Source organism: Centropristis striata, chromosome 22, assembly GCF_030273125.1.
Source record: "Centropristis striata isolate RG_2023a ecotype Rhode Island chromosome 22, C.striata_1.0, whole genome shotgun sequence".
Lineage (NCBI taxonomy): Eukaryota > Metazoa > Chordata > Actinopteri > Perciformes > Serranidae > Centropristis > Centropristis striata.
Window position 1 is genome coordinate 17,754,800 of NC_081538.1, and position 11,550 is coordinate 17,766,349.

The 11,550-nt window shown below is 39.2% G+C and overlaps 1 protein-coding gene and 1 long non-coding RNA gene across 3 annotated transcripts; both read right to left on the reverse strand.

Annotated features, from left to right (window-relative positions):
- Positions 1–6,743, reverse strand: LOC131960473 (zinc finger protein ZFP2-like). Of its 2 annotated transcripts, XM_059325701.1 has the most exons (7): positions 6,608–6,743; positions 4,799–5,001; positions 4,597–4,689; positions 3,444–3,539; positions 3,224–3,334; positions 2,115–2,238; positions 1–1,545 (listed from the first exon to the last, which is right to left on the reverse strand). In XM_059325701.1, the coding sequence occupies exons 1-7, from the start codon at positions 6,645–6,647 to the stop codon at positions 62–64; spliced, it is 2,151 nt and encodes a 716-aa protein (XP_059181684.1). In that variant the 5' UTR covers positions 6,648–6,743; the 3' UTR covers positions 1–61. The 2 variants fall into 2 exon arrangements, with proteins under 2 accessions (XP_059181684.1, XP_059181685.1); XM_059325702.1 differs by lacking the exon at positions 4,597–4,689.
- A 1,269-nt stretch (positions 6,744–8,012) lies between these two features.
- LOC131960480 (uncharacterized) lies at positions 8,013–9,967 on the reverse strand. The gene is made up of 2 exons (XR_009389681.1): positions 9,699–9,967; positions 8,013–8,218 (listed from the first exon to the last, which is right to left on the reverse strand). It is a non-coding gene; the product is annotated as an uncharacterized LOC131960480 (long non-coding RNA).
- Between the last annotated feature and the right edge of the window lie 1,583 nt (positions 9,968–11,550).

The window sequence follows — 11,550 nt, forward strand, 5'->3', positions numbered from 1 at the left end:
TGATAAAAAAGTTTTTATTTTCACAAAGCATCATCTGGTAATATCATTTGCATGTGACAGCTTAAAGAGAAAATGACTCCACAACTATCTCCTTCTCCATGTGCGTGCGGACGTGTCTCTTCAGCCTTGTAGAAGTAGAGAAACTCTTCTTACAGAACACACAGCTGTGTGGCTTCTCCCCTGTGTGTGTTCGAATGTGCATGTTGAGGTCGGAGGAGCACCTGAACCTCCTCTCGCAGTAGGTGCAGGGATAAGGCCTCTCTCCTGTGTGGATCCGTTTGTGGAGGAGGAGCTCCCCGGAGGTGAGGAAGGTCTTCCCACACTGGGAGCACTGGTGGGGCCGCTCCCCCGTGTGAGTCAGGTTATGCCGGACGAGCGAGGTTGACTTGGCAAACTTCTTCCCGCAAAGGTTGCATGCAAACGGCCGCTCCCCTGTGTGTGTGTTGAGGTGTTCGCTCTGGGCTCGCTTGGTTTTAAAGCTTTTATGGCACTGCGGACAAGAGAAGGGCCTGAAGTTACTGTGACTACGCTGATGCCTCACCAGCTCTCCGTGTGTGAGGAAAGTCTTCTCGCAGGTGCTGCAGACGTACGGCCTCTCGCCTGTGTGGATTCTTTCGTGACGCGTGAGGCTGGCCAGCTGGGTGAAGCTCTTCTCGCAGTGGGAGCACTGGAAAGGTCGCCTGCCGTTGTGAATCAGCAGGTGCCTGTTGAGGATCTGGAGCTGTGTGAAGCTCTTTCCACACTCTGTGCAGGGGTACGGACGCTCCCTGGCGTGGATCTGCTGGTGCTTATTCAGAAGCCACACATGCGTGAAACTTTTCCCACACTCGCAGGCAAACGGCCGCTCACCGGTGTGTTTCATCTGGTGTCTCTTGAGGTCAGACGCTCGGCTGTATATCTTCTCACACTGGGAGCATTTGTACTGGCGCCTCACCACGTGGCTCTGCCTGTGCCTCAGACGCTCCAGGATGCTACTGAAGCTCTCGCCACATTTCTGGCATTTATACTGACTGTCCACTTCCTCTGATTGCTCCTCTGCTATTACGACCTCTGTCGTGAAGAAGAGCGGAGGGTTGCAAGCCTGGCCACAGGCGGTTCTTTCGAAGTGCAGCTTGAGCAACCCCATCTGTGTGAAGCGTTTGCCACACTGGGAGCAGAGGAAGGGCCGTTCTCCAGTGTGAATGCGCTGATGTCTCGTCAGATCCCAAGAGTTCTTGAAGCCCTTCTTACATTCCTCGCAGGTGTACGGGCGCTCGCCTGTGTGCGTCCGCTGGTGGCGAGTCACGTCTGAGGCACGTGTGAAAGTTTTGCCGCACTCTTTGCACATGTGAGGGTCAGACCTGTCGTGGATGGGGAAAGGCTTCGGGAACTCGGGACGCTGGGCCTTCTTCTTGGGGGCCTCGGCTGTTTCTGCAGACCTCTGGAGTTTGCTGTAATGCTCAGGGTGACTGTGCTCAATGTGCTGCAGCAGGAACGACTCCTGCATGTGGAAGAATGGACACTCTGAGCAGGCAAACACCTGGGTGGACATTTCCACGGTGGTACCTGTGTAAAACAAACATGAGTTTACTTATGGAAGCCCAGAGAGGAAACTGAGAAAAAGAATCTGGTGATCTGTGTGATCTCTATCTAAAATATTTTTCTCTCCTTATTGCCACAGACACTGCTGCAATGTCACTGTCCACATTGACACAGTGGGCAAATATCAAACATATTGGATACAAATGGGAACAAACTAAATGTTAGTAGCTTTCTTTTACATTCAATTGATGGTACTATAATTTTTGAAAGCCTGGCATCTTTATCAAAGCTAACATATAAAGAAATCCAGTGATCTCCAGGCAGATCAGTGCTCTGCTGCTGGAAAAGTGTTTGTGCCATCTTACAAAAGATGCTCATGTAGCTTCTACAGCTTCATATTTATCCAGTAACATTTTGTTTTTTTGAATTGGTCTATTAATAAAATATATTTGGAATACCGTGTGCATGAGAAATTAAATGTAATCATCAGATTATTATAGCCTACTATATCGTGTAATCATGGCACAAGTTCTGTACTATAGAGGGAGGTGGATTACAGTCAGTGCGTGGGGGGTCCTGAGCATCAGGCTCACCTTGTGTTCCAAGGTGCTCAAGGCATTTGTGGTGCTGCAAGAGAGCTGTCAGGTCATCAGGACTGGAGAGCGCTTGCCAGCAGTCCTTCAGCACCGAGGGGGCAGAGGTCAGCCACGACACAGTCTGTTGAAGGACAAAAACAAACATGTTCGCAAGAACGAGCTGATAATACAGTCACTTCACGGTGAAATGCAAATCAACTTTAACAGATACTAACACAATGACTCTTACCACTAATACTACTCCGGAAAATGCTAATCATTCGTAGTGAAGCTATTAATAACTACAGACTGAGCATAGACTGGATGCAGCCACCTTGATGTCCCCCGATGGTTTGTGAACTACCATTTTGTAGCCTCAAGTTTGGCTTTTTGTCCGTCGCTATCCTGTTTTTTTATAGCCAGAAGTGACCATATTTGAATGAGAGGGTGGATCTGACTGAGAACATGTGGACACTATGCACATCTTCCTCTAGCAGCAACCTGACTGCACCTGGCTCCTGGTTATGCCGCTAACAAAGTTCGAACTATGGAAGTTAGCTTCCATAGTTCAAGGTTACCCAAAACATTTAAATAGCTGAACTTGTGTGCGGCCATATCCTGATTGAAATGAAATTAGTGATTAAGACTTAACTAATTAGTACAATATTTACTTATATGAGGTAATAAATCAAGTAGGAAGTCTGATTTTTCTCATAGACTTCTTTGCAACTGCACTTCTTTTTGCAGTCAGTGGAGTTGCCCCCTGCTGGTTATTATAAAGAATGCAGGTTGAAGGCACTTCTGTAGTCTGAGCCTGATCAATACAGGACTTTTCGGTAAAAACTGAAATCTATAAAATATTAATAATATTAGTAATAATAGAATTATTTTGACATAACACCACAAAGTATACTATGTTATAAATATAATTATTTTTTACAATGATAAAAGTGAGAATGATCTTTGAATCATATATACAGATGCCTATTTGGTAAACACAGCACCAAAAAATGATAAAACTTTCTTAAATTATTTTTTTGTTTATGTTTTTACCTTTTAAAAATATAGAAATAGAACACAGTGCATGTTTGAAGTAGTAGCTGCAGTGAAATAAAGTTGATTCCTACCTGACTGAGGTCTGGTACTGGTAGGAGTTTTTCCAGTTTTGACAGAAACTCCCACACAAGAAGCTGCATGTCTGCATCATAGCTGGGACCATACTCTGTTGGAAAAACCTCCTGGAAAGTACAAAGGTAAGGTTAGCCCAAACTCCAACTATGACAGGACACAATCACAAAAACAATCTTTTTTAGGATGCCATGTAGGTTACATGTGCAGCTGCCTTGCCTGGTAAAAATGCTGCCTCTCTGCTTGGTCTTTCAGGAGTGTTTGGATGAGCTCCATAAAAATGGCCTCCTCTGCATCCACCTCTGCATCTCCACTCTGAAACACACCACCACTGTTACTGAGATCATCTGCAAACAATACAGGCATATAAATACTATATATGGTCATGTTGTTGTTGATCAACATCTAGCGAAACATATTGATTATATTGTAAACAAAATGGGAAGAGGTGTCGTGATGGTAATGAGAGTGTTAAAAATTATCCCCAAGATATCGTCAAGCAAGTTGCAAATGCATAAGTTTTGTCGCAGCTAGATTATTGTTTTCCGATTTGGTCTAGTGCTTCAATGAAAGATGTAAATCAATCGCAAGTTGCCCAAAACAAAGCAGCATGCTGTGTCTTACAGTGTTCCTACAGAACAAATGTGACACATATGCATGAGCAACTGGGTTGGCTAACCATCACTCAAAGAAGCTCTTATGTTTTGTTGAACTTGCTCAGGAATATTATTGTAAATAAGTCTCCAATCTTTTTGTATTGTCTTGTCAACATAATTATCTGATGAGACATGCTACTGAGGGAGGTTTACTTTGCCCAGAGCAAATACGAATGTGTTAAAGAAATCTGTCCTGTTCAGAGCCGTTCTGGAGTGGAACTCCTCACCACTTTATATCGTATTAATAGATTCCAAAGAGAGGTATACATTTTTGCTTAAACAGTTTCTCTTAATGTTGCAGCTGTAGTAGCTAAACTGTACGGGTGCACAAGGGTGTTCATATAAACAATCTTCCTATCCTGTGAGACCGCTTTTTCTTTTCCTTTATCTTTTATTTATTTTTTTGTGTTTGTATGTTGTGTATGGACTCTTCAAGTGTTGCGTCATGTCTTGTCATACATGTTTATCAGCGTCTATGATTGTATGTGTTGTGACTGTATTGACGGTTGTTGATGTTGTTGTTTTTGTTTTGTTGATGATCTCGGAGAAGGGATAATTTGACTTAATGTTTGGACGAATAGCTATGCTAATGTGCTAGTGCTAATGGAGATCCAATAAATAAATAAATATGGTCAGTACCTATAGGCACAGGCCAATGTGCTGTATATGTGACAATGAGAGAAAGTAAAAGGAGTTGTAATGAGGCTCTCACTTACTCCTGTGTGTCCTAGTGGGCGGATTCGTTCTAGGTGAGGCTGTATGCACAAAACATTCGCTGTTTCCTCATTTCTGCACAGCTCAAGAATAATCTAAAGACAAAGATGCCACAAGAAGAGAAAGGTTTCCCTTTAGCAAGACATAACTGCATAATCATCATCACTTTTATAACCTGATCTCATATAAAGCCCGCTGACTCACTTTCGCTCTCAGTCGCAGGAGCAGTTTGCCACGTTGTTTTGGATTGAGCAGGTCTGGAACTGTAGCAGTCACCATCGTCACAAACTCATCGAGCTTTTCATAATCCAGAACCTCTCTCCGCTGAGCCACTTGCCACATGGCTGCAGAAAGAAGCCGCAGAGGAGGAATCAGCAGCCTTAATGATGACAACGGCAGGAAGATACCTGTGCAGACATACATATGGGTTTGATGTAGTCATGAGATACTTATGTCAAGGGACAGGATTCAACTTGTTACACACAAATGTTGTTGAACCTGACACTGATGTACAGTGCATGTTAAATGTTAAGATTGGAACGTGTTTTGTTTTTTTAAACTAAGACATATTCATATTAGTTCAATTTCATCCTGTGCCACAGTGACAGATGGCATAATTCTGTTGCATGTAATATACATAACACTTTGCCTTGACCTTTGACCCTTTTGCTCAAATGTACTGCACAGAAGATTGTGGGTCAGAATAGCCAGAAAATCATGTGGCCTTGAATACTGCAAAATGCAACCAGATGCAGTACAATCAGGTATTTTTGTCATACTGTACTTGAAGCGTTAAATCTTTTTCCATTATACTAAGGTACATATGGTAGTATGGGAAAGCACCCAGTCTGCTGCAATTGATGAAATTGTCTGTACCATCTGACATCATAGTAGAGAAGTGACAAATAGGACCTTATTAATAAATAAATAAAGTAACTGGTGTGTAGAACAAACAGGCTCAAAATTTATATATATATATTTTTTATCTTTTTATTTTTTTTTAGAGTTTCAAGTTTATTTTGATCATAGATAATATTGTGATCACAATTACTTTGGCCAGGATATGCCTAACACAAAATTATCATACCTTCCAATGCTTATCAGGAAAAGACAGGAACCTGAATATAGGGATCTGATAAAAGCCTTCAGTGACTGGAGTCACAAGAACTATCTCCTACTGAACACCTCAGACTAAGGAAATGATCATAGATTTCCACACGTTCAAGCCCCCTCTTCAGCCAGTGAATAGCTGTGGGGTGGACATGGAGGTGGTGCCAAGTTCTAAGTATCTAGGTGTATACCTGGATAATAAGTTGGACTGGTTCCTAAACACACTACTACTACAAACTACACTCACACTACAAAAAGGGGCAGAGCCACCTCTTTTTCTTAAGGAAGCTCAGATCTCTTGACATGTGTAGTAAGATGCTGCAGATGTTTTATCAGTCTGTGGTGGTAGTGTGTTGTTTTATGCTGCAGTCTGCAGACTAAAAATTTAGTCCTTTAGTCCAGCATAAAATGTGATTTTGAATCTTTTTTGACTTTCATTCACACTATAGTGCTCAATAAAGAATTTTAAATGTTGCAAATGTAACATATAAGAGGGTTACATCCAGTTCTATCATTTTATACAAAATATATTTGACCTTGTCTCCAGTTTTACTTGGTATATCATCATCAAACTGAAACTGGCCTCATGGAGTTTACAGCCAGAACTTTAGAGGTAAATATACAGTAGGGCTCCACGCTGCTTTGGTTTCTTGTCTGGATGTGATGAAGAAGTCATGCTTTAGTGCTTTTGCAGACTCCAGAGGGTTAAGAACACTGCAAGTTCTTTTAAAAGTCAATGTTGCAGTAAATGCGTGTCTTGTTGTTTACATACCGTGTATTAGCTACAAACACTGCTGTTAGCTGGGGCTATGAAATAACAACACTGTGCACAAAGCTAACATTAGCTACTTCGCTGTTAGCATTAGCTCTGTCATACTTATTAAACACTCTTATAAAACCAACCTGTGTTTTCCACTTGGCAGGAACCTGCAGTCGTTTCCATGATAAATGTAAAGTCCACTCACACAGCAACCAGGACACTGCTAACATTTGTTGTTAGCTTCCAAGACCGGAAACGCGTGGAGGAAAATTTCGAAATAAGAGCTTAAAGAAATACGAAAAAATATTCTCATAAAAAGCAGCAGTTGGTATCACACGGAGCAAATCGTCACCCTGTTAAAATAATCGCCTAACTAATTTTTGAAGTTTTGCAGGAAACACAAAGAACTTCACCAAAAGTGTAACATATGACATTTATTGATCATTTCACACAAAAAGGATGTAACAAAGGATGGCTATTGGCATAGTAATAACACTGTGTGTAAATTATGCAACTTAAGAGAAATAAATGACTTAGGCATTTTAGGCAACTTTGTGACTCAAGCAAGATATGGTAACTTTATTTTGAAGGTGTCTACATAAGAGTCACACAAGCCTGTCAGAAACATGACATGACAAGTATCATGAGCATCAATGTTACTTCAAAGTGTCGTTAATGTTCATGACACATCCCATGTCATGTTTATGACACGCTCATGTCACTCTTATGTAGACACCTTCAAAATAAAGTGTTACCATATCTTGCTTAAGTCACAAAGGCATGTTCAAAAAATTGCCTCTAAGTCACATTTTATTTTGACTTTGGCATAATAAATCCGCTTAAGTCATACACTTGACATACGCCATTATCTTAAAGGGGTAAAATCACATGATCTGATCAACTGACGATGTAGGTGATTTTACCATAGGTGGTCGGCGTCATGAGGAGATGATTTAGGCAAAAAAAAAAAACAATTTTGACAAAAAATGACATAGACGATTATTTTAACAGTGTGACGATATAGTTAAAGCAAATGACACATCAATCAGGTTGTAATTGTGATTGTGTATTACCAAGTAATTAACTACCAAATTATAAACTCAACAGCAGAAATAAATATCCAAGATGTTGCAAAGCATAATATCATGCATAATACATTTATGACTAATGTGTACATAGCGAGGCATAAGAGAAATGTGTGTAAATGTGTATAGAATGCATTGCTAAACAAGAAACAAATGGTAGGTAAAACACTTTATTTGCTGAATATTCATGTGCAAACATTCAAGATTTTAATGTGCTGGAATCTTATTCCACAACATCAAATTTTCCTTAATGGTGTGCAATTAAAATGTTGTTTCTCTGCTGTCATCATCATCGCCCCAATACTGGATCACCAGCATCCCAGTGTCACTTTTATAAAACAAATTAATTTAAATAAAATACTTTATATGGGTTCTTCTCATATGGTTTTCTCTTCCCCCCGGCAACAAGTTGAATTCATCCACGCAGAAAAAAAGTTCAGAACAACTGGCAACAGGTCACAGAAGGATGGAGCTCTGCGGTTTACATCTCTGAGGTCGATGAAGGATCCCTCTGTATAAAACTTGCAGTCCCATGGTCCAAGCCGTGGAAACTTGAAATGTGATATCCAGTTAGGTAGTGTTAAATTCAGTCAAAGCTGGTTAGCATTCCTGACAGCAGGGCAGGACAATCACTCCACATCTTCAGTCTCCAAAGTCCAGGGGACGAACCTTCAATAAAATTAAAAAAGGTTTAGGGTACAAAGTTAAGGGTACAAATGGCGTGCAGGGATTTGACAAGACAACAACAATTTACTTTGAACTGAGTAAGTACAGGATGTGTTTAAATGTTGTTAGTAGGTAAAACCTTTATGGACCAAAAAAAACAGCAGTGGACGGCTCCTTTCTCTCTGTTGTAGGACGGAGAGATTCAAAAGATCCTTCGCTCCTACAGCCATCAGGCTGTCTCATTCTTCCACAGCTAACAGACTAACTGAATTTCCCCTCGGGGGTAGATAAAGTAATTTTGAATTTGAATTTAAAGATCCCAATCAGGTGATATTTACATGAAAATTTCCATGGCACACTTTCTTTGAATTTAAATGAGTGGTCGATTAATTTACATAACAAATTACTGCTTATTACAAATATTTTGTCAAGCAAAAATGTAAACTACTGTTTTAGTTTCTTAAGTGTGTAGGTTTTTCTTTACCTTCAGTGTCCCTACATCTTTTCCAAAGAAAAATTCAAGCTTTTTAAAGAATTTCCAAAGTGATTTTCTAAGCTTTTCCAGCACCTCACAGCTTCGGTAAAGTACAAACATATAGCACATAGTATATTGTTTTAAAAACTTCACTTGTTTGTAAGTAGACTTGGCATCCTATTTAACCTACATGTCAAGCACTTCATAAACCTTGAAAACATCACATTAGACTGAAAATGTTTTCAAGGTTTGCCAGCACCCGTAAGAATCTTTTATCTTATATGACAGCAAACTACAGTCATGAATAAATGATTAGACCACCATTGTTTTCTTATATTTCTTGTTCATTTTAATGCCTCATACAACTAAACTGTGACAACCGAATTTCCCTTCAGGGATGAATAAAGTAAATCAATCAATCTAAAGGTACATTTGTTTGGACAAATATAATGATAACAACAAAAAAAGCTCATACGAGTTTAATTAAAGAGCTGATATCTAGACATTTGTCTTCGTTTTCTTCATAATGATGTTGGTTATTATAAAAAAACATGAAAAATGTCTAGATATCAGCTCTTAAATTAAAATCTTTTTAACTATTTTTGTTGTTATCATTATATTTGTCCAAACAAATGTACATTTAGTTGTACCCGACATTAAAATGAACAATACATTGAAGAAAAAGGGTGATCTAATCAAGTTTTCCATGACTGTATGTAGGGATGTTTACATTGTGGTTACCTCACTAACTAATCTAATATTTGACCAGACCAGCCCACATGAAGAGCAACAGTAGTTAGTAGTTTAGTTAAGGCAGTTACTTAAATGATAAAAGCTAACTGAAATACACTTAATTATACAATACACAATAATTATATCTATCACTTTACGTTGTCACAGTCTAACTTAGCTCAGGAGTTTAGCAGCTTCCGTAGCCGCCCTGTGTAACCATAGATATCTGTGTGAGTTTCTGTGTGAGGGGACAAGACGTGACTGAATGCCACTTACCGTGTTACGGGACTATGAAGTACACGAAGAAGAATAACGCGATGTCAAAAACCACGAAGAGCCAGAAGTCATACCAGTAGGAGTGTTTTGGTAAAGATATCGAAGCATCTTGATATTTAAACATTTTGGAGTCTTTTTCTGACTCCGTCGCGGAAGTGGCTCCTGGTGCCATATTTGCTTCGGATCAATGACGATACAGCTGCAGCACACCGGAAGAGGAAACACACAACGTCAAGAAGTCCTTCAAAAATAAAAACCATCCGACGCTTGGTTTCTGTATTTTGTATGGATTAGGGTGATTAGGGTGTATAGGGTGAGGATTAGGGCCAGATAGGAGAACTAAATAACAGGAGGGGGGGGGGGGTCATTTTGCCCTTCAAGCAAAAATAAAGTCGAAATATATTGTCAAAATAAAAGTCGAAACATCGAGAATAAAGTGAACTTTTTGAGTTGGGTTAAGTAGACTGCAAGCTACAACCTGATTTTCCTCAATATCTGTAAAAAAAAAAATCAAATAAAATACATAAAAGCAGATTTTCTCAAAACAATAGTTGTAGTAGCTACTACAAAGAGTAGCTAATTTATGTGTAGGAGGATTTTAAAACTACTACACCCTTCAATATTGTGTGTATTGCTCATTTTATGACATTGATGACAATCAGATTGTAGCTTGCAGTCTACCTAACTGTTAGGATAGAAAACAATGTTCCTCTGATGACGACACAGGAACAACCAATCTGTGAATATTCCAGTTTTACCAAACACAAAAAGTTGACTTTATCTTCAACATTGCAACTTTTTTTCTCAAACTGTAAAATGAAAAAAAAAATTCTCCTCTCATTATTTTTTTTTCTCCTACTTGGCCTTAATCCTCTTCAGTAATCTTAAAATCTTTGCATATGGTGTTTTATTTATGCCTTTTTTCTATTTGAGACTCCAAATGTTGTAAATGCAAGTTCTATTTTACGCGTTTATTCTTTATTTAGCCAGGAAAGTCCTATTGAGTTTTAAGGTCTTTTCTTCCAGAAAAGTCCTGGAAGAATTTACTCTTAAATCTTTCATATTCTGTATTCTGTGATAATATATAGGCCATTACCTTTTTATTTATTTATTTATTTTAGCTCACTTTTATTTGTATCATTAAAAACTAGAAGTCAGAAAGACTCCAGACTCTGAAGTCACTTCATATCTGACTAGACATGATAATCTCACCCTGTCTTGCATCAGGTCAATACCATTAAGTGTTTCCGTCTTTAAGTACTTATGTTTGCTTTGGGAAAACAGCTATTTGGCTCGCAAATTTACATTTGACATTATTTATTATACTTGATATGCTACTAAGATTAGAGTGATATTCCCATTGAAATCATACTTTGATTGCAGCTGCTTTGATGTCCACTTATTGCAAAACCCCTGGTACTTGCAATGTAAATACAGGTTTTATATTCTAGCTGCTGTTTACAGCTCTGCAGTTCAGCAAACACTAGCTTCACTCTGACAGAGCAAGTTTGAGATTCACTAGTCTCAAGGCGAGGAGCTAGTTCCTTAATGGACGCCTGGGAATTTAAGGTGTTAATAACACCTCGGCTGAAATAATATCACTTGGGACCATCTCTGTTGCACTCAGTAATTTAAGTTTCCTGTTCCCTTGTAATTATTAAACAGTTAGGCCTTGATTGTACTAAATATGTGTTGGTATAATCTCAAAGTACATGGCCAATGTAACATGTTGACAGTCTTTATATTGAAGAGAGGTTAAATACCCACCTTCGATGCATTTACTCTCAAAGCTGCCTCAAACAAACCAAACAAACACATTTCAATTGGAAACAAAAAAAAACAACTCAGCATG